Raw genomic sequence first — 23798 nt, forward strand, 5'->3', positions numbered from 1 at the left:
TCCAGCATCCGCAGTATTTTGCTATCGGGGTAGGTGTACAATTTGGTGAGTTATTAAACAAGTCTCTGAAATATCTAATATTTGTGGGATGTGTAGCCATGTCTGACAGCTAAAAGAAACCTCGCATCATGTCCAGAACACGGTCCCAATAGTTATTTTGTTCGTTTGCTTTGGAAGATGTTCTTCCAGTCTTGTGGCTTTTTGATGATGTGTGAAGCCATTGTTTGCATTTGTAATCTGAATTAATGACCATTTAAACTTTTTCCCATTGCACAGAGACTGTAGAATGACCAACAGTGAGGGAGATATGGAAACTCTCTCCAAACCAGCAGCATTGCAAATAGAAAAGAAACGTCAGCGGTTCTGTGAATGCTGCCATGAGACGTTCTATGACCTTGTTGTGGTAAGTGTATAATCGTTTAGAATAGTGCTTCAAATAGGACCAAACACAGCCTTGGGAGACTGATTCTGTCCATTGTATTAGTTGTGTTCCTTTTGTAATAAAATATTTGCAAAATTATCAGTGTGCAAGATGTCTGATTCCATGAGCTCAAGGCCTAATGTTCTTTTTTTCTTTAAATGGATCCTTGGAATTTCACTTTCATGCTGGGCCTGTTTTTTTTAAAATAGCTATCGCTTCCTCAAAAGGGAAGGAAAGTACTTTCCAAATGCTTGAGCAGAATTTTGATGATTGGCAAAAATGTCAATTTTCTTACCCGTATGGAGACCCCCAAGTTGGGTCTCCTTCATTGCTAGGTTGCTCTGATGGCGCTCGAATACCTCTCCCACAATTTATTGCACAGCTCTTTCCACCACTTTCACCCCCTTGGATCCCAGATGGTCTACAACACCCTCCTCTGTGACCTTCAAATCCACATTGCAAATAACCAGCCTAGCTGTCCATCGCCAGGTTTGGTTCAACTGCCACAAAAACTACTTCCCATGCCCAAATCTGCTTACTACTCCAAAATAATCCTGGCATTAGAAAAAAGTCTGAACTCCTCCATCACCAGCAGTCTTGTCCTACCACTGCACCCTCATCTCGGACACTAAATGCAAGAGCTCAAAAACGTATTGGTATTGGAATCAGAAAATCAAGATCAGCTGCTTCTGCCTCCACAGGTCTTCCCATGTCCCCTCCACAGGTCTTCCCATGTCCCCTCCACTCCGAATCTTCCCACCTGCCTGTTTCATGGCTATGCCTCTACCCATCACATACTCCATAGTTTCTCCCTCATCTCACCTGCTCCCTTGTTCCTCTAGCATCTCAGCTCCTGACCACCCAACTTCCCCATCTCAGTCTCATGCTTGCTGATATCAACAACCTATTCTTTTTTCTCTGTCACTATCCCTACTACCTTGAAAACTGCAGTTATAACCCTTCAACCCCTCCATTCCCTTTTTAAATACCACCTTAGCTCAGTGTTTCTTTTCAAGATCCTGGAATGTATCATAACTTGTTCGAGACCACCCAATCGAGCTCCCAGCACTATTCAAAGAACATAAGTGGCATCACATTACTGTTCCTTCTTGTCTTTTGCTGATACTTTCACTGCCTTTGACATCACCCACCACTCAGTGTCAGCTGTGGCTCAGTGGGGTAGCACACTTGCCTCTGAGTCAGAAGGTTGTGGGTAAAAGTCCCACTCCAGGGACTTGAGCACATAAAAATCTAGGCTGACACTCCAGTGCAGTGCTGAGGGAGTGCCGCACTGTCGGAGGTGCCATCTTTCAGATGAGGTGTTAAACTGAGAGCCCGTCTGCTCTCTCAGGTGGACGTAAAAGATCCCGTGGCACTATTTCCACAAAGAGCAGGGGAGTTATCCCCGGTGTCCTGGCCAATATTTACCCCTCAACCAACAGAACAAAAACTGTTTATTTGGTCATTATCACATTGCTGTTTGTGGGAGCTTGCTGTGTGCAAATTTGCTGCCACGTTTCCCACATCACAACAGTGACTACACTCCAGAAGTAAAGCTGTAGAGTGCTTTGAGATGTCCAGTGGTCGTGAAAGGCGCAATAGAAATGTAAGTCTTTGTCTTTCTTTTATTGGACCAGGTTCCATATCTCCACCGATTTGGCAGCTAGCTTTACCACTAATTCCATTGTTTTTCATCCAGAGTTCCTCTATATGAAGAGCGCTTTAGAAATGTAAGTAGTTGATGGCGCCACCAACAGGGACACTCCCCATGCCGCCCAGAGCAGTTTCATGGAAAACAGCAGGAGCATCAATTTCACGCCAGCCAAAGAAACACTCTGGGGCAATATCACGTTATAGACTAGAGATGAGATTTCCCAATTTATAGAATAGTTCCCCAGGGTCCTACAGATCTCAAGGCAATTTGAAATTATGACTGATCATGTTTTTTATGAAGCCAGTCCAGGATGCACGGACATGCTTTCCAGAGGTTTTGTTATCAAATCAAATCAAATCAAATCAACTTTTATTTTCATTGTTAGTGCGCATGTGCAGTACAACGAAATGTAGGCTTGCGGCTCCCGAGAGTGTACATTTTGATTAAGACATTTAAACATTCAACATACATTTGGCTTGTAGTATATTAACATAAACATAACCATAATAAAGTGCATTGGCAGATGTGCAGGCTTTAGAGTTTATTTGTGGAGTTCAGTAGGATGACAGCCCTTGGGAAGAAGCTGTTCCTAAATCTGGTCGTACAGGTGCGAATGCATCTGTAGCGTCTCCCAGATGGCAGGAGGGTGAACAGACTGTGGCTGGGGTGGGTAGGGTCTTTGATGATGGACCGTGACCTCCGTAGACAGCGTTTCTGGTAAATGTGCTCTATAGTCGGTAGCCGGGTGCCGGTAATGCGTTGGGCAGTTTTGACTACCCGCTGCAGGGCTTTCCGGTCATAGTAGCTACAGCTGCCATACCATACTGTGATACAGTTTGTCAGGATGCTTTCTATTGTGCAGCGGTAAAAGTTAGAGATGATCAGGGGTGACAGGTTACATCCCTTCAGCCTCCTTAGGAAATATAGGCGCTGCTGGGCCTTCTTCACCAGAGAGGAGGTATTGAGGGACCAGGAGAGGTCTTCTGTGATGTGGACTCCGAGGAACTTAAAGCTGTCCACCCTTTCCACCACAGCCCCATTGATGTGGATGGGGGTGTGACTTCCGCCTTTAGACTTCCTTAGTTGCAAGGGATATACACGCCATCGCTGGTAAGAAAATTTCCTATGCCAGTAACAAAATTGATGTTTTTATCTGAACATCAAAAAAACATTCTGCTCAGACTATTTCTTTTTCTATGAAATGGGGGAATATTTTGAATAACCCATGATCTCCTTAATCATCTTTAGCCAGATCAGCAAGGCAGTGGGAAATGACCCCTTTGCTAGCCTGAACTTGGCCTACCTTGCTCATTGGGTTAAGTTTATAATCAAATCAACTACCCAGTTTAGTATAGCTACAGTATATAGTCTCTACTGTAGTCCGGGACAATGACTAGTTAAATGTAGATGGCGTCACCCAAGTAGCCAGATTGTTACCAGGTTTTTCTGTTCCTCTGATATGTGGCTAAGGATTAGCTCAAAGAAAGCTAAGGAAGTGCAGAAGGTATTTTCAAAGACGAATCGCGATGATTTTCTGGAACAAGTAGTTGCTGAGATTGTGTTGCATGAGCCAGGAGTACTGGGTGATAGTGGAGTCAGCTGAATGTGTAATTATGTTTTAGCTCCGCCTTGTATAATGGTGTTTATTGATGCCATTCGTTTTTAAAGAATGTTAATACAGTAATTCTCTAAATGCCTAAAAGTCAGGGTGTTATTTGGGTAATGCTTTGCTAGTACTAATTGGATATCTCATTAATCGAGGTTGCAGTGGCAACTTTTTAAAATTTAAACTAAAATAATTCAGAAAAGACTAGACATTTATTTTATCTTTTTTTTGCAGCATCTTCACTCGAAGCAGCATCAAAACTTTGCCAGTGACCCCTCTCAGTTCACAGCCCTGGATGGTATTGTGTCTCAGTTTGAAAATGAATTTGTAGAGTACCAAAGCAATGGATGCACCCAGCGGTAAAAATCTTAACCTATGTATATCTTTATTTTGACCCTGGATAAATTTTATTCAATGTATTTGTTTTTAGATTTTTTTTTAGAATGAATATATTGCTCTTAAGCAGAGAATTCTGGCTGTACATAAATCCTCCCTCGAAGTATTCTGAATCTCTGCCAAATAGGCAAAACACAACTACTTTTACACTTTCAAGGATAAGGGACAGGATGCCACAGTGAAAAATGTTGCATTTCATCTTTGGTGTGGTGTGATTAATATTTCCTCTGTGATGACTAAAGATTTCTAGTTAAAATATTTTTGTCCAACCATAATCCAGTTCTTTTGGACCTCAATAGGCACAGATTAGATTACGGTTGGATGTGAATCCAAAGCAAGAAACTAGTATTAAATAGGCAGACCCACTTAAAGGGCACAAGGATAGCTAATGTGGGGAAACAGGAAAACACTCCTGGTTCTTGCTTTCACTTACCCAATGAGGAGGGGATGTGAGCCCCAAAGGGAGTCTAGCTTCTGGTTTGAAATGCATGGGTGGATGAAAGAAATGGGGTTGAAGGGAAATGGAAACAGGGTGGATAAATATGATTAGAACTACTTACTCGTATGGAGGATAAATGCCGACACTGACTGGTTGGGCCAAATTGCCTGTTTCTATGTTGTAATTTCCATGTATTTCTATGACTGCACCAGTGTATAATTCTAAAGCCAAATTAACTACAATAATAGGATTGAGTTTTTTTCTTTTTTTTTCATTTGCTCCAAAGAGTGTAAAATACTCTATTTTGTGCCTTAATGCCCTTTACGTACGCGTTGACAGGCCATCCGCAGGGGCTCCGAAAAAGCAATCGCTGGCGCAGAGTTGGGCTATTTACCCAGCGACTGGCCAACAATTGCCCACGTAAGTTTTGCGGTTGATGCACATACACTTTATTAAATGGGTTTATGCAAATATTGGCCCGGATTACAGTCTTGATGTTTAAAATTATCAATTTAATTTTTATTGAGGTTGGTGCAATAAAGGAATTTATGAATAAAATTGCAATTCTGTACATTGTATAATTATTTGGGGATTCCATTGCATTTCATTAGGGGATTCCCTTCATAAATGATTGGAATGGAATTCTCCTTTTGTCATTGGAGGACCGGGCCCATGTGATCCCAGGTACGCTTCCGAACCACCTGCATCCCTGGGATCCATGGGCCATTACACTGCCCTCTGCCTCAAGGCCTAAGACTGCAACTCTTCGCAGGCTAGGCACCAGCAGGTAATTGCATAACTGTTTTGCAGCCAAAAAAAAGGTCCAAAAGCTGACATCCAAACTTACCTAAAAGATGTGTATGTCCCTTTAAGAAGCGCTGACATCGGGCTAGATTTTCGTGGAGCCGTCGGGCGGGGTTTCAGGCGTGTGGGGGGGGAATCCCGAATTTGGGGGTCCCGACACCATCCCGCCCAAAACCCCGCCCCACGTAAGTTTCAGGAGCGGCGGGTACCCGCCCCGCACTGGGACCCGCCGAAACCAGGCAGGAAGGGATTAGTGCCAATTAACTGCCTGTTAACAGGCAGTTTTTAGCCTAATCCCTATTTTGAGGGGTTTCGTGTGGGTTTCCCGACGGCTCCAAACCACGCCAGATTAGAGCAGGCGGGCCGTTGGGTTGGAGGGGTTGCGATGTCGGTGCTCAGGTGAGTGATGGGTGCATGAGTGTAAAGGTAAGTGTGTTTGGTGTGTCTAAAGTGTGTAAAGAACTTTTACTTACCTGTACTTACCTTAACAGCCTTTCTTCCTTTAGTCGTCGGGCGCGCATCACTCAGCCGGAACTGAAAGCTGAATGGCTGCGATCTGTCAAAAGTGACAGCCTTCAGCATTGAGTGCCGGTGTGAGTTCTAACTGAGTCTGTGGAGAAGGACTCATGTTAGAACTCAGAGTGTCAGTGTTTCACAGCTTCAAACAGCTGTGAAACACTGATATTGCATCTGTCAAAAACTCTTGACAGATGAAATTGCAGTCTGTGACATCACCTGTTGCCGGGTGGCCCTTAATTGGCCTGCTGAGCCCGCTGGGCGGGCTCAACAAGGTCAATCAAGGGAAAATCACACGGATTGGCTGGACATCGAAGTAGACGGGTCAAAAACCCGAAAGGGGAAGTCCCGCCGCCTTCCCGACAGGTTCGGGAAAATCTACCCCATCGTCTCTGCAGTGCTGCTACACGCACATTCTTTTGTGTGTGGTTTGGCGAGGGGCGACGTCGAAAATCGCAGTCGGCATCAAATCGGGCATTGCACGCCAATTGACGTCACGATCTGCTCGTTTGAATTTGAGAGGCCAGCGCTGCCAACGGCAGTGTTATGGAGCTCGCCAAAATGGCAGCCGCTGTGTCCTGCGCCAGAAGTGAGGCGGCCTTTTTTTTTGTTGCAGAAATAGGGAATTTCTGGGCCATTGAATTTTATGCCTGCTTGACCTATGTATTAATATAGATTTATGTTTTTAATTCAGATCCATGAAGTCTGCTTCAAGTCCTGAAATTTCACTATCCAAAATGTACATGGAGTCGTTGCAGGCTGTTAACAACCTTGTCCTTGGAGAAGAAAAACTTTCACTTGAATCGGTAGCTGGAAGCCAACTGATGAATTTTCCTGTAGAAAATCTGGAAAGAATTGATGAGGTTGGTCAGAATTCAAAGCTGCATCACATGAAACCTGACGAAACGAAGGATGAGCTAACCCAACAAGGACTGGAACTTAATGGGCACAAATCCTGTCCCCTTCAGCAGGATCACGAGCTGGCGTCCTTCAGTTCTATGAATCAAATAGTTGCATGTTCTGGTTCTATGAATCAAATAAACGCATGTTCTAAACAGTTGGTGGTGAAATCCCCAGACTGCAGTTCAATGGACTTCAACACAGGAGTAGCAGCAGAGAGAGCAACTTGCCACATGCCTAATGAACAAATGGATAGTGTAGCTGCTTTTGTGCAAGAAATCTCATGTGGTGCTGACAAAGAGGAAACTTCAGAAAGCTGCCATCAGGATGGACAGGAGCACATGAAATCTGCCTCTGAAGATGTTTCATATTGTGTGCCGGCTATCCCTAAATCATGGAAGGTTGATTGTGATATAATTACAACAGGCACCAACTGTAGTTTTAAAAAGCGTAAACGCTCTGACACCAGTTCACAAAATGAGAGGAGTCCGAGACCCAGACTAGATGATTTGACTGGTGTATGTGATTGTTTCTCTCTCATTAAAAATAGCAATTCCCTTGTCCGCAACTTCAATGAACATATATTCCAGCCACATGCAGAACTGCTTTATTTATCTGATCTGGATAAAACCTTTACTTCTCATACTTGTATTGAACAAAATGTGTTTCCTACTACATGTTCTATGAACATCTCCATGGGGGAGCATTTTGATTTGTCTGCCAAGTTTAACTTGTACGGGCCTTTGACTAATAAAGAAAGCCTAGTAGACTTTCAAAGCAGTAGAGCTAGAAATGAATGTGAAAACTGGGGGATGCCACAAAAAGTCGTTTGGGATTGTGAAGAGAAGCCAAGCCTCTTACCAAACGCCACAGGTAGTCGGGAAGTAAATGAAGAAATTTGGCTTGTTCGAACCAGTGAAACTGTTCTGCGTGACCAAGATCAAATGAAAATTCCTTTAAGCAGTGCAACAGTTCAGGCTGGAGAAGAGTTGCTATCGGCTCCTCTGAATACAGCAGGTTTTACATCCCAAAGCAGCAAAGTAGTCCTTGATGAAACTGTGCTTCAGGGTGAAGCTGAAATTCAAGTAACAAATGAGGAACTTGAACACTCAAATGTAGCAGAAAATACTATAACGCAGCTAATTTCTTCCTTTAAAAGCAATGCCCAGAAATCTCTAGGATCTGACACTCTCCGATGTACAAAAACTAATTTTCAAGTGGATGAAAACAGATGTAAAAATTCTGTGAACTTAACTAACCTCTGCCATTCTTCCTTTAAAAATGACATATTTCACACTGATATGTTTTCATCAGAATCTGAATGGGATATTCAGTTGCCTTCAAGACTTGGCAATATACAAGCTATTACCAAAGACCAATCTGTTGATGTGGAACTCTTGAGAAAGACTTGTGTTAGTGTGAAAGATGCAGAGTACGAGACTCAGTTATACTCTGTATTAAAGGACAAATCTGCAGCAGACTGGCTCAACAAAGAGGAGAAAGGTCTAACGAACTGAAACAAACACACCATGTTGTATAGCATTTGAGCCCTATCTGGATGGTTGTACTAATTAATAATACTGCGCCAAAGTTATTTGAAAGATTCTATTGACTCTTTCATCATACTTTATGAATTGTGAATGATTTTACTTTTGAGAGCTAATGGGTTCAGAGACCACCTTCCAAAAGTGTTAATGTTGCAAGTCCCAGATTAATACATTGGTTCTGATTGAGTTTCTGCTTCAATTTCACCTTGGGTTAATGAATGGAGTACAGTAGATCAAATAGCATATGTTGGTCCATAATTGGCTGTGGCATGTCCTACTTTCACAAAAGGGAGTGTTTTTAACCCCCACTATTTTGCAATCTCTCCTTTCCCAACTATCAAGGTTTTAATTCGACTACACAAATGAGCAAAATACAACCCAAGCATTCTTAAGAGACCGGCAAACAAGGTTCCATATTAGCAGTGCAACGGTCTATCCAGTTCGTTGCACTCTTCCCTAGAGTAGTAGGATGTGGCTTCATGCCCACAGTTCTGTGTAGAATCGTATTTTGGATGAGGTGAAGCACAGTCCAAAGGTTGAGTTCTTTTCTCCTCCCCGCCCCCGAGGGAAAGGTTGGCCCCTGTTTCCCATTGGTTCTTGTCCAGGTCCGAGCAGAGCTTTCAAGTGGCATCGGTATAGGTCGAGGAGCAGGTTGCGTGGGCTTCTTGTCTCTCTGAGAATATAACGTGGCAGAATTCAAATGTGGCAGAATTTAACATTCACGTGCTCACCAGTATCTTCAAAAGTGTTCTTCCTCCAAGTAGCTGTTGGGTGTAAGCAGCCACACCAGGGAGGGAGAGTGTTAAATAAAAAGTTAATTAGTGAGGTGATATTGGCATCTTTTTGGAGCAACCGTATTCTGCACAGCAGATGAGGTTATTGCTTTGTTTCAAACCACCCAATTGTAGCTTATATGATTGAAATGAGCTTATTTTGAGAGCGAACAATCTTGTGCTTCATTCTTGTTGAGCTAGGTCTGCAATGCTGCATAAAATAATTAGCATTCATTTTTTAGGCATTCAAAACAGTCAATAGTGATTATTCTGCTGTATTCTATCAATTTTCTATATTCTCATGCCAGCTGGGGCTTTGAATATTGAAGAACAAATTGTTAGCAGTCTGCTCAAGGTAGGGATGTGTGTTAAATCCACACTTGCTAATTCATTTACAAAACACCGACTACAGTGCAAGTACAGTATATGTGTGAGATAAAACTATTAGATTCAATCCCTGCTCAATTTATAAGCAAGAAGGAGGCACAAATTTTAGTTATTCCCTTGCCCTACTGAAAGAAACTAAAGTCCGTATCTGGTTGCGAGATACTGGAAATTTAATTTATTGTGTCCCATAAACCTGCTATTTTGGGTCTCCGCTCACCCAGAGGTCACCTATGGTGTCAATGGGCATCTCCAGCAACCATTGAAGTTTTAGTCTTGCTCTTGGTTCCCTTGGCTCAGGCACCACCTAATCGGCATGCATGCGAGGAAAGGATGGGAGTTCGTGCTACTTCCATTTGTGTCAAAGATCAGAAATGATGACTTTTGAGCAGGTGGGAAAATTAAAAGTGAAATGGTTCCATCCATATTGATTTGTAAAATGTATTTTATTGAAAGTGTTTACTTTCTTTCTCCACCCCCCCCCCCCCCCCCCGAAAACACATGCACTCTTAATATACAGTTCACATTTGGCATAATATGAGCTCTTAGCACCCATGCATTCAAATAGAAATCCAATGGTAAATGGTAAAAATTGTACTTGTAAGCATGTTTCAGGAATTGATCATTTTAAACCTAAAATGTTGCCTTTGATCACTGGAGTATCTTAAAGGAACATTAGCAGTAAATTTGTTATTGTACTATCACCAAAATTCTGCCAATTAAATATTTTTGTTTAAAGTAGCATTTGCTGCGTTTCCGGTGTTGGCATTTTGAATGTGAGCAAGGTGAACAGATTGCAATTGCAGTTCCTAATCTTAATTATCCAGGCAATGTGTGATGCAGAGAATAGGTACAATAGACAGGCTGCATTAGATTGACTAACAGTGCCCTGGATAAACCATATTTTCAAAAAAAAAAGTTTAAACATTATCCTCCTCTTCCAGATTTTTCAAATGTAGAGTATTTGTTGGTATTGCTTAAAAATGAATCTGACTTGACTTTTGCATTAGTACCAGCTTCAGCAGCTCAATAGTTTTCTGGTTTGGAAAACTCCAAATTTTAGTTGAAGTATCTTAGTGAACAAGTTCTGCATATGATGTCATTCTTTGACAATACAAAATTGCTTTCTTGATTTTAATCCTCCTTTACATACTGTAAAGAACCATTTCTGTCAAACATGATCTCTTGAAATCTGTACGAATGTATAGTTTTAATCATGAAATGTACACGGGCTAGTATATAATTGTGGAGAATCATTGAAATAAATGTTGAAATACAGCTCTTTGTCCATAAAATTGATCAGTCTAAAAAATGGGACTAAATAAATACTCTTGGTCCTTTTGTGGAAGTTCCCAGGTTCACAACTTAATAGATAAACTGCGAATCAGCTTTAAAAATGTGAAACAATTTAATCCAATCTCTCAATGTGTTTGATTTTAGTTCATTCTTGCATATTGCTTACTTCAATCTGAATTTATTTAACCGAAAGAATTATTTGTTTCTTTTTAATAAGTGGGTTTCAAAAAAAAAAATCCAAGTTGCCCAGTGGAAAGATATCGTTTCATTCTGATTATTTCCCACACTGTGAGCTGCTCTCTGTCTTGCTGCTGGGGAAGGTGCTTCAATTCATGGAAGGGGAACAAATCCGAGTTGATCTCAATCTATGTTGCTCTTGCATACAACCAAGTAGCCAGCTAGAATGGGATTGGTAGTCGTTTTCCTGTTTATCCTTTTGACGGGAACGGTGGAGTGAAATTGTTCATTATGATAGAAAACCTTTGTGTGAGAAAACATTACTTTTTGCACCTTCTGCTTTATTTGCTTTCTTGTGATGGGCTTAACATACAGAATCTCCATTTTACCCCTCTTTCGCTCCCCAATATTAGGTCTCATCCTGGCTTCATGGTACCTTTCCTCAAAAGCTTAAACAGCCTCCCTTCAAAGCTACGGCCTTCCTAAATTGTGGATTATTCTGCTCTGAGCTAGGGGCGTTTATAGCCTTGTATTCCTAATTAGCCTAAAGAAAAAACCTTCATCCAGATCTCAAAATCTGGTATCCGAATATCACATGACCCAAGACATTTTGTTGCCTCTTTAATCAGAAGGAAACCTTGTTCCTGTCAACATTGTGGAAGCTGTACTTTGAGATAAGGGTGCAAATCACTCCTAAGTTTCTCTCTCAAAAGACGAAAGGTACCGAGATCTCCAATATATAAGTGTAGGCTGGTATATCTTGCCTTACTTTACTGAGTGGCAGTGCCGGAAACCCTTACTAATATTAATGGACATTCCAGAAAATCAACAGGTTAACGTGAACTCACATTTTAGTATTGTAGGATATCTGCAAAACAGTTATATGAAGTAATTTGCACATTTTTACTATCTCTTATACTGCCTTGATCTTGCTGCCAAAGAAGACATGCAATTTGACATGGCTGTTGTATCAACCCTAAGTACCTCTAAAATATGCAATACTGTGGAATAGGCTAGTCATATGGAGCACAACAAATGATAGACAAAACTGTATTACTCACCTTTAGATATTACCATTCTTCAAAGAAGTTATACTTGAAGTAATGCACTACCTGTGTCCATGATTGAGGGGAGGGGATGTACGTTCTCACCTATGATTCCACACCTCGCATGCCCCCTCCGCCCCCCCAACCCCGCCATTTCTAATCCCATTCCAGAGACTTAAGCACAAAAGTCTAAACTGACACTCCAGTGCAGTGCCAAGGAAGGGCTGCACTGTTAGCTGCTGTCTTTCGGACGAGACGTTAAATCGAGGCCCCGTCTGCTCTCTCAGTTGGATGTAATTGATCCCATCGCACTATTTCGAAGAGGAGCAGGGGAGTTATCCCCGGTGTCCTGGCCAATATTTATCCCTCAATCAACATCTAAAACAGATTATCTGGTCATTATCACATTGCTGTTTGAGGGAGCTTGCTGTGCACAATTGGTTGCCGCGTTTCCTACATTACAACAATGACTACACTTCATTGACTGAAGCACTTTGGGACATCCTGAGGGTGTGAAAAGCGCTATATAAATGCAAGTCTTTTTATATTGCTGTGGAAAAAGCCTGAAATGCAGACAAGTGCTTCCTCATGGATGCACTTACCCTAAGGTGTTCTTGTGCTTGTTGCAATGGCCATTTCATTTGTCATTAGCAAGGGAGGGAAACCTGCCATCCTTACCTGATCTGGCCTATATGGGACTGACTCTTAACTACTCTCTGAAGTGGCCTAGCAAGCCACTCCGTTGCATAGAATTATAGAATGGTTACAGCACAGAAGGAGGCCATTCGGCCCATCGAGCCTGTGCCGGCTCTCTGCAAGAGCACTTCAGCTAGTCCCACTCCCCCGCCCTTTCCCCGTAGCCCTGCAAATTTTTCTCCTTTGGGTACATATCCAATTCCCTTTTGAAAGCCACAATTGAATCTGCCTCCAGCACCCTTTCAGGCAGTGCATTCCAGATCCTAACCACTCGCTGAGTAAAAATGTTTTTCCTCATGTCGCCTTTGGTTCTTTTGCCAATCACCTTAAATCTGTGTCCTCTGGCTTTCCACCCTTCTGCCAATGGGAACAGTTTCTCTCTGTCTAGACCCCTCATCATTTTGAACACCTCTATCAAATCTCCTCTCAACCTTCTCTGCTCTAAGGAGAACAACCCCAGCTTCTCTGGTCTATCCACGTAACTGAAGTCCCTCATCTATGGAACCATTCTTGTAAATCTTTTCTGCACCCTCTCTAAGGCATTCACATCCTTCCTAAAGTGCGGTGCCCAGAATTGGACACAATACTCCAGTTGAGGCCAAACCAGTGTTTTATAAAGGTTCATCATAACTTCCTTGCTTTTGTACTCTCTCTATTTATGAAGCCCAGAATCCCGTATGCTTTTTTAACCGCTTTCTCAACCTGCCCTGCCACCTTCAACGATTTGTGCACATATACCCCCAGGTCTCTCTATTCATGCACCCCCTTTAGGATTGTATCCTTTAATTTATATTGCCTCTCGTTCTTCCTACCAAAATGTATCACTTCGCACTTTTCTGCATTAAATTTCATCTGCCACGTGTCCGCCCATTTCACCAGCCTGTCTGTCTTCTTGAAGTCTATCACTGTCCTCTTCACTGTTCACTTCTGAGTTTTGTCATCTGCAAATTTTGAAATTGTGCCCTGTACACCCAAGTCCAGGTCATTAATATATATCAAGAAAAGCAGTGGTCGTAATACCGACCCCTGGGGAACACAACTGTATACCTTCCTCCAGTCCAAAAAACAACCGTTCACCACTACTCTATTTCCTGTCACTTAGCCAATTTTGTATCCATGCTGCCACTGTCCCTTTTATTCCATGGGCTTCAACTTTGCTGGCAAGCCTATTATGTGGCACTTTATCAAACGCCTTTAGGAAGTCCATGTACACCACATCAACCGCATTGCCCTCATCAACCCACTCTGTTACCTCCTCAAAAAACTCGATCAAGTTGGTTAAACACAATTTGTCTTTAACAAATCCATGCTGGCTTTCCTTAATTAATCCACACTTGTCCAAGTGACTGAACTTTGTCTCTGGTTATTGTTTCTAAAAGCTTCCCCACTACGGAGGTTAAACTGACTGGCCTGTAGTTGCTGGGTTTATCCTTTGCACCCTTTTTTGAACAAGGGTGTAACAATTGTAATTCTCCAGTCCTCTGGTACCACCCCCGTATCTAAGGAGGATTGGAAGATTGTGGTCAGTACCTCCGTGATTTCCTCCTTAACTTCCCTTAGTATCCTAGGGTGCATCCCATCTGGCCCTGGTGACTTATCAACTTTAAATACAGCCAGCCTTTCTAGTACCTCCTCTTTATCAATTTTTATCTCATCCAGTATCTCCACTACCTCCTCTTTCACTATGACTTTGGCAGCATCTTCTTCTTGGGTGAAGACAGATGCAAAGTACTCAATTAGTACCTCAGCCAGGCCCTCTGCCTTCATGCATAGGTCTCCTTTTTGGTCCTTAACCAGTCCCACCTCGCCTCTTACTACCCGTTTGCTATTTATATGCCTATAGAAGACTTTTGAATTCCCCTTTATGTTAGCTGCCAATCTATTCTCTCATTCTTTCTTTGCCCCTCTTATTGTTTTTCACTTCCCCTCTGAACATTCAACATTCAGCCTGATTCTTCCCCCTCTCTGCCCTTTACATTATTACTATCCCAATCAGTATTAGGATAATTGTTATACATGCTCTTGTTCTGCTTTATCTTACTCTCTATCTCTTTCATCATCCAGGGAGCTCTGGCTTTAGTTGCCCTACCTTTCCCCCTCGTGGGAATGTACCTCGACTGTACCCGAGCAATCCCCTCTTTAAAGGCAGCCCATTGTTCGATTACAGTTTTGCCTGCCAATCTTTGATTCCCATTTACCCAGGCCAGATCCGTTCTCAACCCATTGAAATTTGCCTTCCTCCAATTAAGTATTTTTATTCTAGATTGCTCCCTGTCCTTTTCCATAGCTAATCTGAACCTTAATTAATCTAATCGAAGCTGAACCTATGATCACTGTTCCCTAAATGTTCCCCTACTGACACTTGCTCCACTTGACCAACCTCATTTCCCAGAAACAGATCCAGCAATGCCTCCTTCCTCGTTGGGCCAGAAATGTACTGATCAAGAAAGTTCTCCTGAACACACTTCAGAAATTATTCCCTCTCTTTGCCCTTTACACTATTACTATCCCAGTCTATATTAGGATAGTTGAAGTCCCCCATTATCACTACTCTACATTTCTTGCACCTCTCTGTAATTTCCCTGCAAATTTGCTCCTCTATATCTTTCCCATGTTGGCAGCCTATAGAATACACCTAGTAGAGTAATGGCACCTCTATCGTTTCTTAACTCTAACCAAATAGATTCTGTCCTTGACCCCTCCAGGACATCCTCTCCAGCACTGTAACATTCTCCTTAATCAATACTGCCACCCCAACTCTCTTTCCTTCCCTATCTTTACTGAACACCTTATATCCAGGAATATTTAGTACCCAATCCTGCCCTTTTTAGAGCCAGGTCTCCGTTATCGCCACAACATCATATTCCCATATGGCTATTTGTGCCTGCAGCTCACCAACCTTATTTACCATGCTACGTGTATTTACACATATGCACTGTAAACGTATCTTAGACCTTCTTGTATTCTCTCTTAGTCTGACCCCACCTAATACCGTACTATTTCTTACTCCAGTGCTATCGGTCTCTCCCAATCCTTTGTGCACCTTGTTTCTCCTTTCTAATGCTACATCCTGGTTCCCATCCCCCTGCCAAATTAGTTTAAACCTTACCCAACAGCACAAGCAAGCACCCCCCCCCCGCCCCGCTCCGTTGACGTGCAACCCGTCCGGCCTGTACAGGTCCCACCTCTGGCAGAATAGGTGCCAATGTCTCAGGAATCTGAAGCCCTCCCTCCTGCACCATTTCTCCAGCCACGCGTTCATCTGCTCTATCCTCCTATTTCTATACCCATGAGTGTCAAACCGCTACATTGCAAAGGTTCAAGAAGGCCCACCATCACCTTCTTGGAGCAACTAAGGATGGGCAATAAACACCAATCTTTCCAGCAATGCCCACATCTGTGAATGCATTAAATATGGATACTGCTGTGTTTTTTAATGTGTGGGGGAAAAAGCCGGGAAGAAGCGGGCTCTGTGGGGAAAAAAGCCGGGAAGGGAGCGGGCTTTGTGGGGAAAAATAGAAGAAACATCATCGATATCAGCTTCCAGATTAATGCACAACGCTTCTGTGCAACTTCCGGTCGTTGGCAGCAGTTACTCCGTTTGCCTCATCTCAGTTGTATCCAAAGTTCGTCTGTGTATTCTGATATTGTAATAATGCAGTATTTCTGAATAGGCTTTTCACGCCATTATATTTGGGTACAAAACACATTGTCGCAAATGTGGGTCTTCTTGCTCTTGCTTAATTTCATTCCAGGTCTTTTCTACAGGCTGTGTGTGTTGGAACTCTTGAAGGCAGCCATCCAATTAGTCATCTGTGTCCTGCTTTATTCAAGTATGGAATGAAGCTGCTTGACGTCCTTTAGCTTAATTTGTATCTTCAAATAGGAAGATCATGGAAGGAGCCCCCTTTGCAAGAGTTGTTCGGGGCATTTGTTCTATGCTGCTGTTTTGATGATCATTAAGGTCATAAGCCGTGTTGTTAGCTCCCTGCGACAGTGCACGCTATTGGGAGTGGTATGCCTTTTTTTAATGAACCCATCAAAGACATTATTGGCTTGCCCAAGTGTTGGGAATGGTATGTGATATGTGTTATTTTGTGTAATTAACCACTAGAGGGCCTGCTGATGGGAACAAGCAGACCGCAGCAATTACACTCCAGGCTCTAGTCTTGTAGCGGAATGTTTTATCCGGAATCTTCTGGAGAGTGAAGTAAAAGCAGCCATTACATCACCACACCAACTTTAGTGTTTATCAGACATAACAATATGCAGCTCCTGTAACTACAGCCATTTCAGCTCCGTACCCTGCAGCATGGAGATGGTGGCTCTTTGTTTGGGTTGTCTGCTACACGTCCTTCAGTTCACTGGAGCCCATCCCCTTCCTTTCCAGTAAAGGGGGTAGTGAGTGCCTCTTGGGCGGCTTACTAACCTCATGCCGATGCCGATGCCTCCATCAGTCTGGGATGTCGGGGTTGCACCGTCCCTAGTGTTGCAGTTCAAATAATAACATGGAGGAACTATGTGTCTGAAGTGGCAGGCAGTGTGCAACAAAAATCCAAGACTGCACAAGAGTTGTGGTTTCACACCATATAGAAGCTTAAGAATATTTTATGGTTCACTTTTCTCCTTCCTACCCCTTTCTTACAGGATGATGTTTATGAGGAGCTGAGGGGGGGCTGGAACTTGCCAATTACCGCCCCCCCCCCCAAAAGAAACCACTGTTAATAGATATTTGGCTGTCAACGTTTTGCCCAGTGACTAATTCCTAGTTTTCCACAGATGTTGATTTGAATAAATATCAGTTGCAGTTTGTGCAAAGTCAAAATCTCCCTGAGGTGGAGATACCGTTGGTGACTGCACTTTTAGTCCCATTGTTTGACAGTTCAGCATTGTCAGATTGGGACAATCTGAAAGGACTGATGAATTGAGATTCGCATCAAAAAACCTGACACTTGGAATCATATCTCTGATAGGGGAGCGTGACATCAACAAGAAACGGGCTTCAATCAGATTTACAGCTTATCTGAGTAACGCGTTTTGATTGGAAGCGAGTAGCTTGATTTCCCATAATCGAGAACAGAACAAACAGTAGTGACATTAATGTTCCTCATTGCATGATACTGGGATGTAGGCTGGGTTTAACCAGACTGGCGCATTGAGCCGGAAAGCTGCAGGTGCCATAGGCTGGGAGCGAGATGAGAAATATTCTCTTGCAAGCACAGAGCTGCTGAACAGGACTGCGAGACCATGATGGGCAGGTTCCCGCCCCTCTGCAGAGCCTCATAACCATCACCTTCCTTTAAGAAGATGGGGGGAGGAAAGTGAACCATAAAATATTCTTAAGCTTCCTTATGGTGCAAGAGATATGAGACCATGACTCTTGGGCAGTCTTGGATTTGTGTTGCATTCTTCGCTCTCACTTGTCCTACAGGTAAGTAAGCGAGTGTGCTTGTGATTCTTTTGAAAATTGGCGCTTTTCACATTAATGCCAATGCATCAGTTTTTTTTCCCCGTTTGGGCGAAATTTAGCTTACACTGGTGTTTTTTGAAACCTGCAATTCGTCCATTATTTCCAGTGCGGTTGCTGCATTAACACAAATTCTGCAGTGCACGCAAGAACTGACACCGCCGTCACCAACACGGCGTCGCCTCCTGGTATTTTAATTAGTCACACTTTGCATTCAAATTTTGAGGATCGATCCGTAATCAGGCACCTTCGATTTTTTTTTTGCACTCAACTTTTCCATTCTCTTTCTTTTTTATTACTCAAGGGTTTATTAAAGCCGAGATACAAACGGGGACGGCGTGGAATGAACGGTGGAACGGCAGATCCGTCTCCCGGGACGCCACCAAACCTCAGCGATTAATCCACAGTGTCCATTCAGGGAACGAAATCAAACACGACCTGCTGAATACCAGAACCCGAAACAACAGCAGCGGTGCTCATGTAGGTTTCATGTGGCATTCTGTGTCTGACAAATCGCCCTTTTAAAAAAAAAAAAAACCACACAAAAGCTGTTTTCATTGTCTTTAATCACCTTTAGAGCCATTGTGGACTATTTTCTTTCAGCACTGGTTACGGGTAAATAGATATACTTAAAAAAAAAAAAATGTGTGTGTTCTGCAAAATGAATTGAGGGTTGAAGCAAGGTTCAGTCGAGAATGTCATCTCAGTATCAACAACTCCTGCAAAGCTGATAAACGGTGCTTATCACCAGGACAGGACTGTGTGCAGAACCTGTTCAGGCTTTCCCCTGTGCCCAACTCCTCCTTAACATTGATGTATTAAATAATATTTAAAGCAATAGACAGAAGGTTCCCCCCCCCCCTCCTTTATTGCCCAGGATATGTGTTTCCCGTTACATTTTGTATTCAAGCTCTCCATACAATACTGGCTATTTAGCTACATTTCACAATATTTTCAGTGCAGAGGATGCTTGTAAAACACTAAAAAGCGACAGACTATGCCTGTATTAGGCAAATACATTGGGGCAGATTTTGCGGTGGGTATGACGGTGTACTCTCCGAGTGCGCCATCGGACTGCCTTTGAAATTGACCGCAAGTTCGAAATTCCGCAAGCGCAGGGCCTGTTTGCATCAGCGTAAGGGGGTTAGACAGAGACAGTTACTCATTCTGTTAGCTCCGGAATGTGATGCAATGAATTGTAAAACTGAAACGCCTCCAGTGATTAATGTGCAGATTTTTTTGCAGATCTTTGGTCTTTGTTGTATTTACGTTTGTAGCCCCCTGTCCCTGTTATTTTATATGAAATTTCACAGAGCTTCGTGCTGATTGGAGCGCCAGGCCCACCTGGTCCCAGGTACGCTTCCGCACACGCTGCGGCCCCCCTGGGATCCCGTGGGCCGTTACGCTGCCCTCCAGTCGGCAGCGTCAGAGAGCGAGTTCACGAAGGATAGCCCCCATTAGGTTAGTTCGTATTCTTTCCGCGGGTCGGCGGCATTCTCCATAGCTACTCTGCCGACTGCAATTTCTGGGCCATGAATTTTGGGGTAATTTCGCTCTTTGGGGGGAAAAATTCAGTTGGTTTGCGCCTCCCATTAGCACCTTAAGAGGACGCTAATGAGGCGCAAAGCAACTGACGCCCAGGTGCAGCGACGTTTGCGCCGCTCACGAAATTAACTAGACATTTTGCGGCGGCACTAAACACTACCGCCACGATCTCCTGCGCCGGCAGATCATGACATCAGTTGAGTGTGCAAAGCCTCGGTAGCGCCCCGGACCGGATATTGAGTGGCGCCCCCTGCCTTACCGCCTGCCGCTACCAACGACAGGTTGAGAGGAGCGTTTTTGCAGTTAGGAAGGGACTGGGGGAGTGCTATTTAAAGGCGACCGCTTCCTGCCTTTTTTTGTTGGTGACATTTTTGCACCACGCATTCTGAGAGAGAGAGAGAGAGAGAGAGAGAGAGAGACTTCTGGAGAGATTCAACTCTGTGTGAAGGAGTTTTGGGTACTGAGCAGCACTTTGCAGGTTCATCTTGATTTGCCCTTGTATCGATTTAGAAGAGACTGTGGGGGCTGCACTCTGAGCTCTTTCCCTGGGTCTCTCCATTGTTCTTTCCAGCAGATTTGATGTACAGGTCTCTCCAGGCCGAGATTCAAGGCTGCAATGAGCAGGATGTGGATGGAGAGGAAGATCGACCCTCCCCTTTAAGAACTGGCCGGCGCCAGTGTGTCTGTGTTCCATTGCTGACTGACATCACATGAGCTTCGCCAGCGCTCTGAGGTAGCGCCTCACTCCTCGGCCTTTGCGCCTTAAGACAGGTGTGTAGCGCCTGATTTAGCACTCCAATCAACACCGGGGGCGATAAAAGCCAAGTTTGCCGTCGGAGGCGATAATTAGCGTCAGGCGCTAAACTTTGCGCACGGCCGATAATGGCGCCCCAAACGGGGCGATACCGAATTTTTCCCCCTAGGTGTTTGGAAAAAGGCTCTGCTGGGGGTACTTTTAAAATTGTCATTTCTTAAGAGCACTGACCATTTTGTTTTACAGATTATTCATCTTGCACGAGCGAGCTTCCTGATAGAAGCATTCGGCTCACCCTTCATTTTGGACCTAGACTTGAACCAGTGAGTATTGTATTCAGCACTGTCAACAACAGGCCAATGTTAGAAGTGAGATTCATGAGTGAAACAGATTAAAATACATGGAGTCCTTTTTGATGTAAGTGATAATAGCTCCTTTTTTAAACTAAAGTGAGTTTTAATCATACTCCTAATGTCTGGAAGTTTACACTCTTAATAAAGTGAACTGGGGCAACACAGGAGTGTTTCCAACAAATAGATGATCATCAATTTTTTTTTTCATTCATTCACGGGATGTGGGCGTCGCCAGAATGGCCAGCGTTTATTGGCCAGCGTTTATTGCCCATCCCTAATTGCCCTCGAAGGTGGTGTTGAGCCGCCTGCTTGAACCGCTGCAGTCTGTGATACTTCTTTGTAGCCGTTTGGTACAACTGAATGGCTCGCTGGGCTGTGTCAGAGGGGCAGTTAAGAGTCAACCACATTGCTGTGGCTCTGGAGTCACATATAGGCCAGACCGGGTAAGGATGGTAGATTTCCTTCCCTAAAGGACATTGGTGAACCAGATGGGTTTTTATGACAATCTGGTAGTTTCATGGTCACCGTTACTGACACTAGATTTTTATTCCAGATTTATTTAATGATCTGAATTTTTAAATTCCCCAGCTTCTTGTAGTGGGATTTGAACTCATGTCTCTCTGGATCATTAATCCAGGCCTCTGGATTACTAACATATCCACTAATACATCCACTGTGCTACCATACCTCCAAATGGGCTCCTAACCCAAATTTAGTGTCCCTAATTTGTATATTAATGTACTGATTTCAGCCAGTTTCAAGCTTATTTTGCATGTAATACTTTAGTGCCTGAGCACTAGTCATTATAATACTCTTGATATTGACTGCAAATAGCCCAAGAATTGAAATATAAGCATGGAGCTAACTACAGGGGTGCTGAGTTAGGATGATTGGTTCAGAGGCTGGTTAGCATATGCATTATTTTGGTTGACCCATTATACAATCCTTGCCATCATTCTGGGAGATATGGAGACAGTTGCACGTAAGTCCCGCAGTATTGAGGAGTTTTACAAGACACTGGGGGGGTGAAATTGATCTTCCATTTTTTCCCCCCATTGACGTTAGTGGATAAGTAAATCGGACAAGGTGTAAAATGGGCTGGCGATTCACGATTGCCCATTTTGTGCTATCACCAAAGGCCAGTTTTACCCCACTGGGTTCACCCGTAAACCAAGAGCCCTGTAAACTCTGGGGGACTTGGATTTCTCATTTAATGAACAAAGGAGCTTGGAAATGCTACAGCAATGTTGGAGAGGTTTCAGCAACATTGTGTTGCGAGAAGGCGGTATTGGAGATTCTGAAGTAGCTGTGTGCTGAGCGAAGGTGGTATTTATCCAGTGCTATAAGCTAACCATTTTATTCTAATTGAAAAAATAAACAAACTGCTGTTCAATCTTGTGAACGTATTCTGTTCAAAAGGTACACACAGAGGATGGAGTACACTGAAGCATTCTTCAAACAAATCAACAAGAGAGCCTTTTTAATTGAGGATATGAATTCCTCTATTTTCTCTCCAGTCCCCCTTGTATTGTTAGGGCCCCCAGGAGGACATCCAACACTGCTGCTCTCTGCCTAGTGGGGAGGAGATGTACTACAGCTTCTTCTTTGGCAGTCCCTCGGAACCGAGGATGACTTGCTTCCACATTAAAAATGAGTTCTCAGGTGACTGATGAGTCCAATGCGGGACCTACAGTCTCTGTCACAGGTGGGGCAGACGGTGGTTGAAGGGGTGGGTGGGTGGAGTGCTTGGATTGACGTGTGCTCCTTGCGCTGCCTGCGCTTGGCTTCCGCTTGCTCCCAGCGAAAAGACTCGGGGTGTTCGGCGTCTTCCCGGATGCTTCTCCTCCACTTTGTGCGGTCTTGGTCCAGGGATTCCCAAGTGTCAGTGGGGATGTTACACTTTTTCAAGGAGGCTTTGAGGGTGTCCTTGAAGCATTTCCTCTGCCCACCTGGGGCTCTCTTGCCGTGCCGGAGCTCCGAGTAGAGCGCTTGTTTTGGGAGTCTAGTATCGGGCATGCGGACAATGTGACCCGTCCATCGGAGCTGATCGAGTGTGGTCAAAGCTTCGATGCTGGGGATGTTGGCCTGAGCAAGAACACTGACGTTGGTGCGCCTATCCTGCCAATGGATTTGCAGGATCTTGCGGAGGCAGCATTGGTGGTACCTTTCCAGTGCTTTGAGGTGCCTGCTGTACATGGTCCATGTCTCTGAAGCATACAGCAGGGCGGGTAACACTGCTGCTCTCTAGACCATGAGCTTAGTGCCGGGTTTGAGGTCCTGGTCTTCAAACACTCTTTTCCTCAGGCGACCGAAGGCTGCACTGGCACCCTGAAGGTGGTGTTGGACTTCGTCGTCGACATCTGCCCAGCAATAACTGACCAGTTTTCCTTTTCTTCCCCAGAGGGAAGTGCCTGACCTCCAGTCAGCAGTTTCCCAGACCACTCGTGTCTGAGATTAGAACTTTCTGAAGTTGGTGATGGGTGGTGGTGTTGGGTGGGGTGGTGGGGGAGGCCCTACACCCCTCTGTTCTGCATCACTTTGCATTGCTGCTCTGCCCTCATGAAAAATAAAAGCCTTTTAAAACCAAACTTTTGGTCAACTAAAAGGCGGTACTTAAAAACGTAACTGTAATTACTATTAGACTACTTTTGCAGTAAATGAGCACTTTTATGTTTGTTCTGGGTTTTGGGAAAAAGATGTCAAACCAACGCATGTGCAGAAGTCTGGGTCTCTCTGGCCTCCAGCTAGTCTAGAGGAGACCGAGGGAGCAGCACAGTATAAGAGTTGTTCAATTTTTAAAGGAATTCTCATTGATCCAGATTGTCGACTTCTGACCAGATTCTGGCTGGTCCCACTTGTCAGTGTTCTTACATCATGACACTACCTTGTGTTACGATGCAATAAGCTGATAATAGGCTGCGCATGAAGTTTGAGAATCGGTGGCAGATCAATACACCCAGGAAAAAACCGTCAACAGAGTAGGACATGAATGCCAATGAGTTGACAACACAACTGTAAGGAAAA

General features: G+C 43.8%; 2 protein-coding genes across 4 annotated transcripts in view; both read left to right on the forward strand.

The window, feature by feature from the left end:
- The window catches only part of LOC147101083 (uncharacterized), a 40543-nt gene extending 29825 nt beyond the window's left edge, over positions 1–10718 (forward strand). The window contains exons 11-13 of the mRNA XM_085966255.1: positions 277–403; positions 3916–4040; positions 6531–10718. Of these exons, the coding sequence (XP_085822381.1) occupies positions 277–403; positions 3916–4040; positions 6531–8253 (1975 nt within the window). The 3' untranslated portion in view covers positions 8254–10718. The remainder of the gene's footprint in view (positions 1–276; positions 404–3915; positions 4041–6530) is intronic.
- A 6043-nt stretch (positions 10719–16761) lies between these two features.
- The window catches only part of adam11 (ADAM metallopeptidase domain 11), a 209242-nt gene continuing 202205 nt past the window's right edge, over positions 16762–23798 (forward strand). For all 3 annotated transcript variants that reach the window (XM_085966258.1, XM_085966257.1, XM_085966259.1), the window contains exons 1-3: positions 16762–18086; positions 18427–18602; positions 20668–20744. In XM_085966258.1, coding sequence (XP_085822384.1) covers positions 18029–18086; positions 18427–18602; positions 20668–20744 — 311 coding nt within the window. In that variant the 5' untranslated portion in view covers positions 16762–18028. The remainder of the gene's footprint in view (positions 18087–18426; positions 18603–20667; positions 20745–23798) is intronic.

The sequence above is a fragment of the Somniosus microcephalus genome, chromosome 24 (genome assembly GCF_052327205.1).
Source record: "Somniosus microcephalus isolate GS21.2 chromosome 24, FLI_Smic_1.0, whole genome shotgun sequence".
NCBI classification, from domain to species: domain Eukaryota; kingdom Metazoa; phylum Chordata; class Chondrichthyes; order Squaliformes; family Somniosidae; genus Somniosus; species Somniosus microcephalus.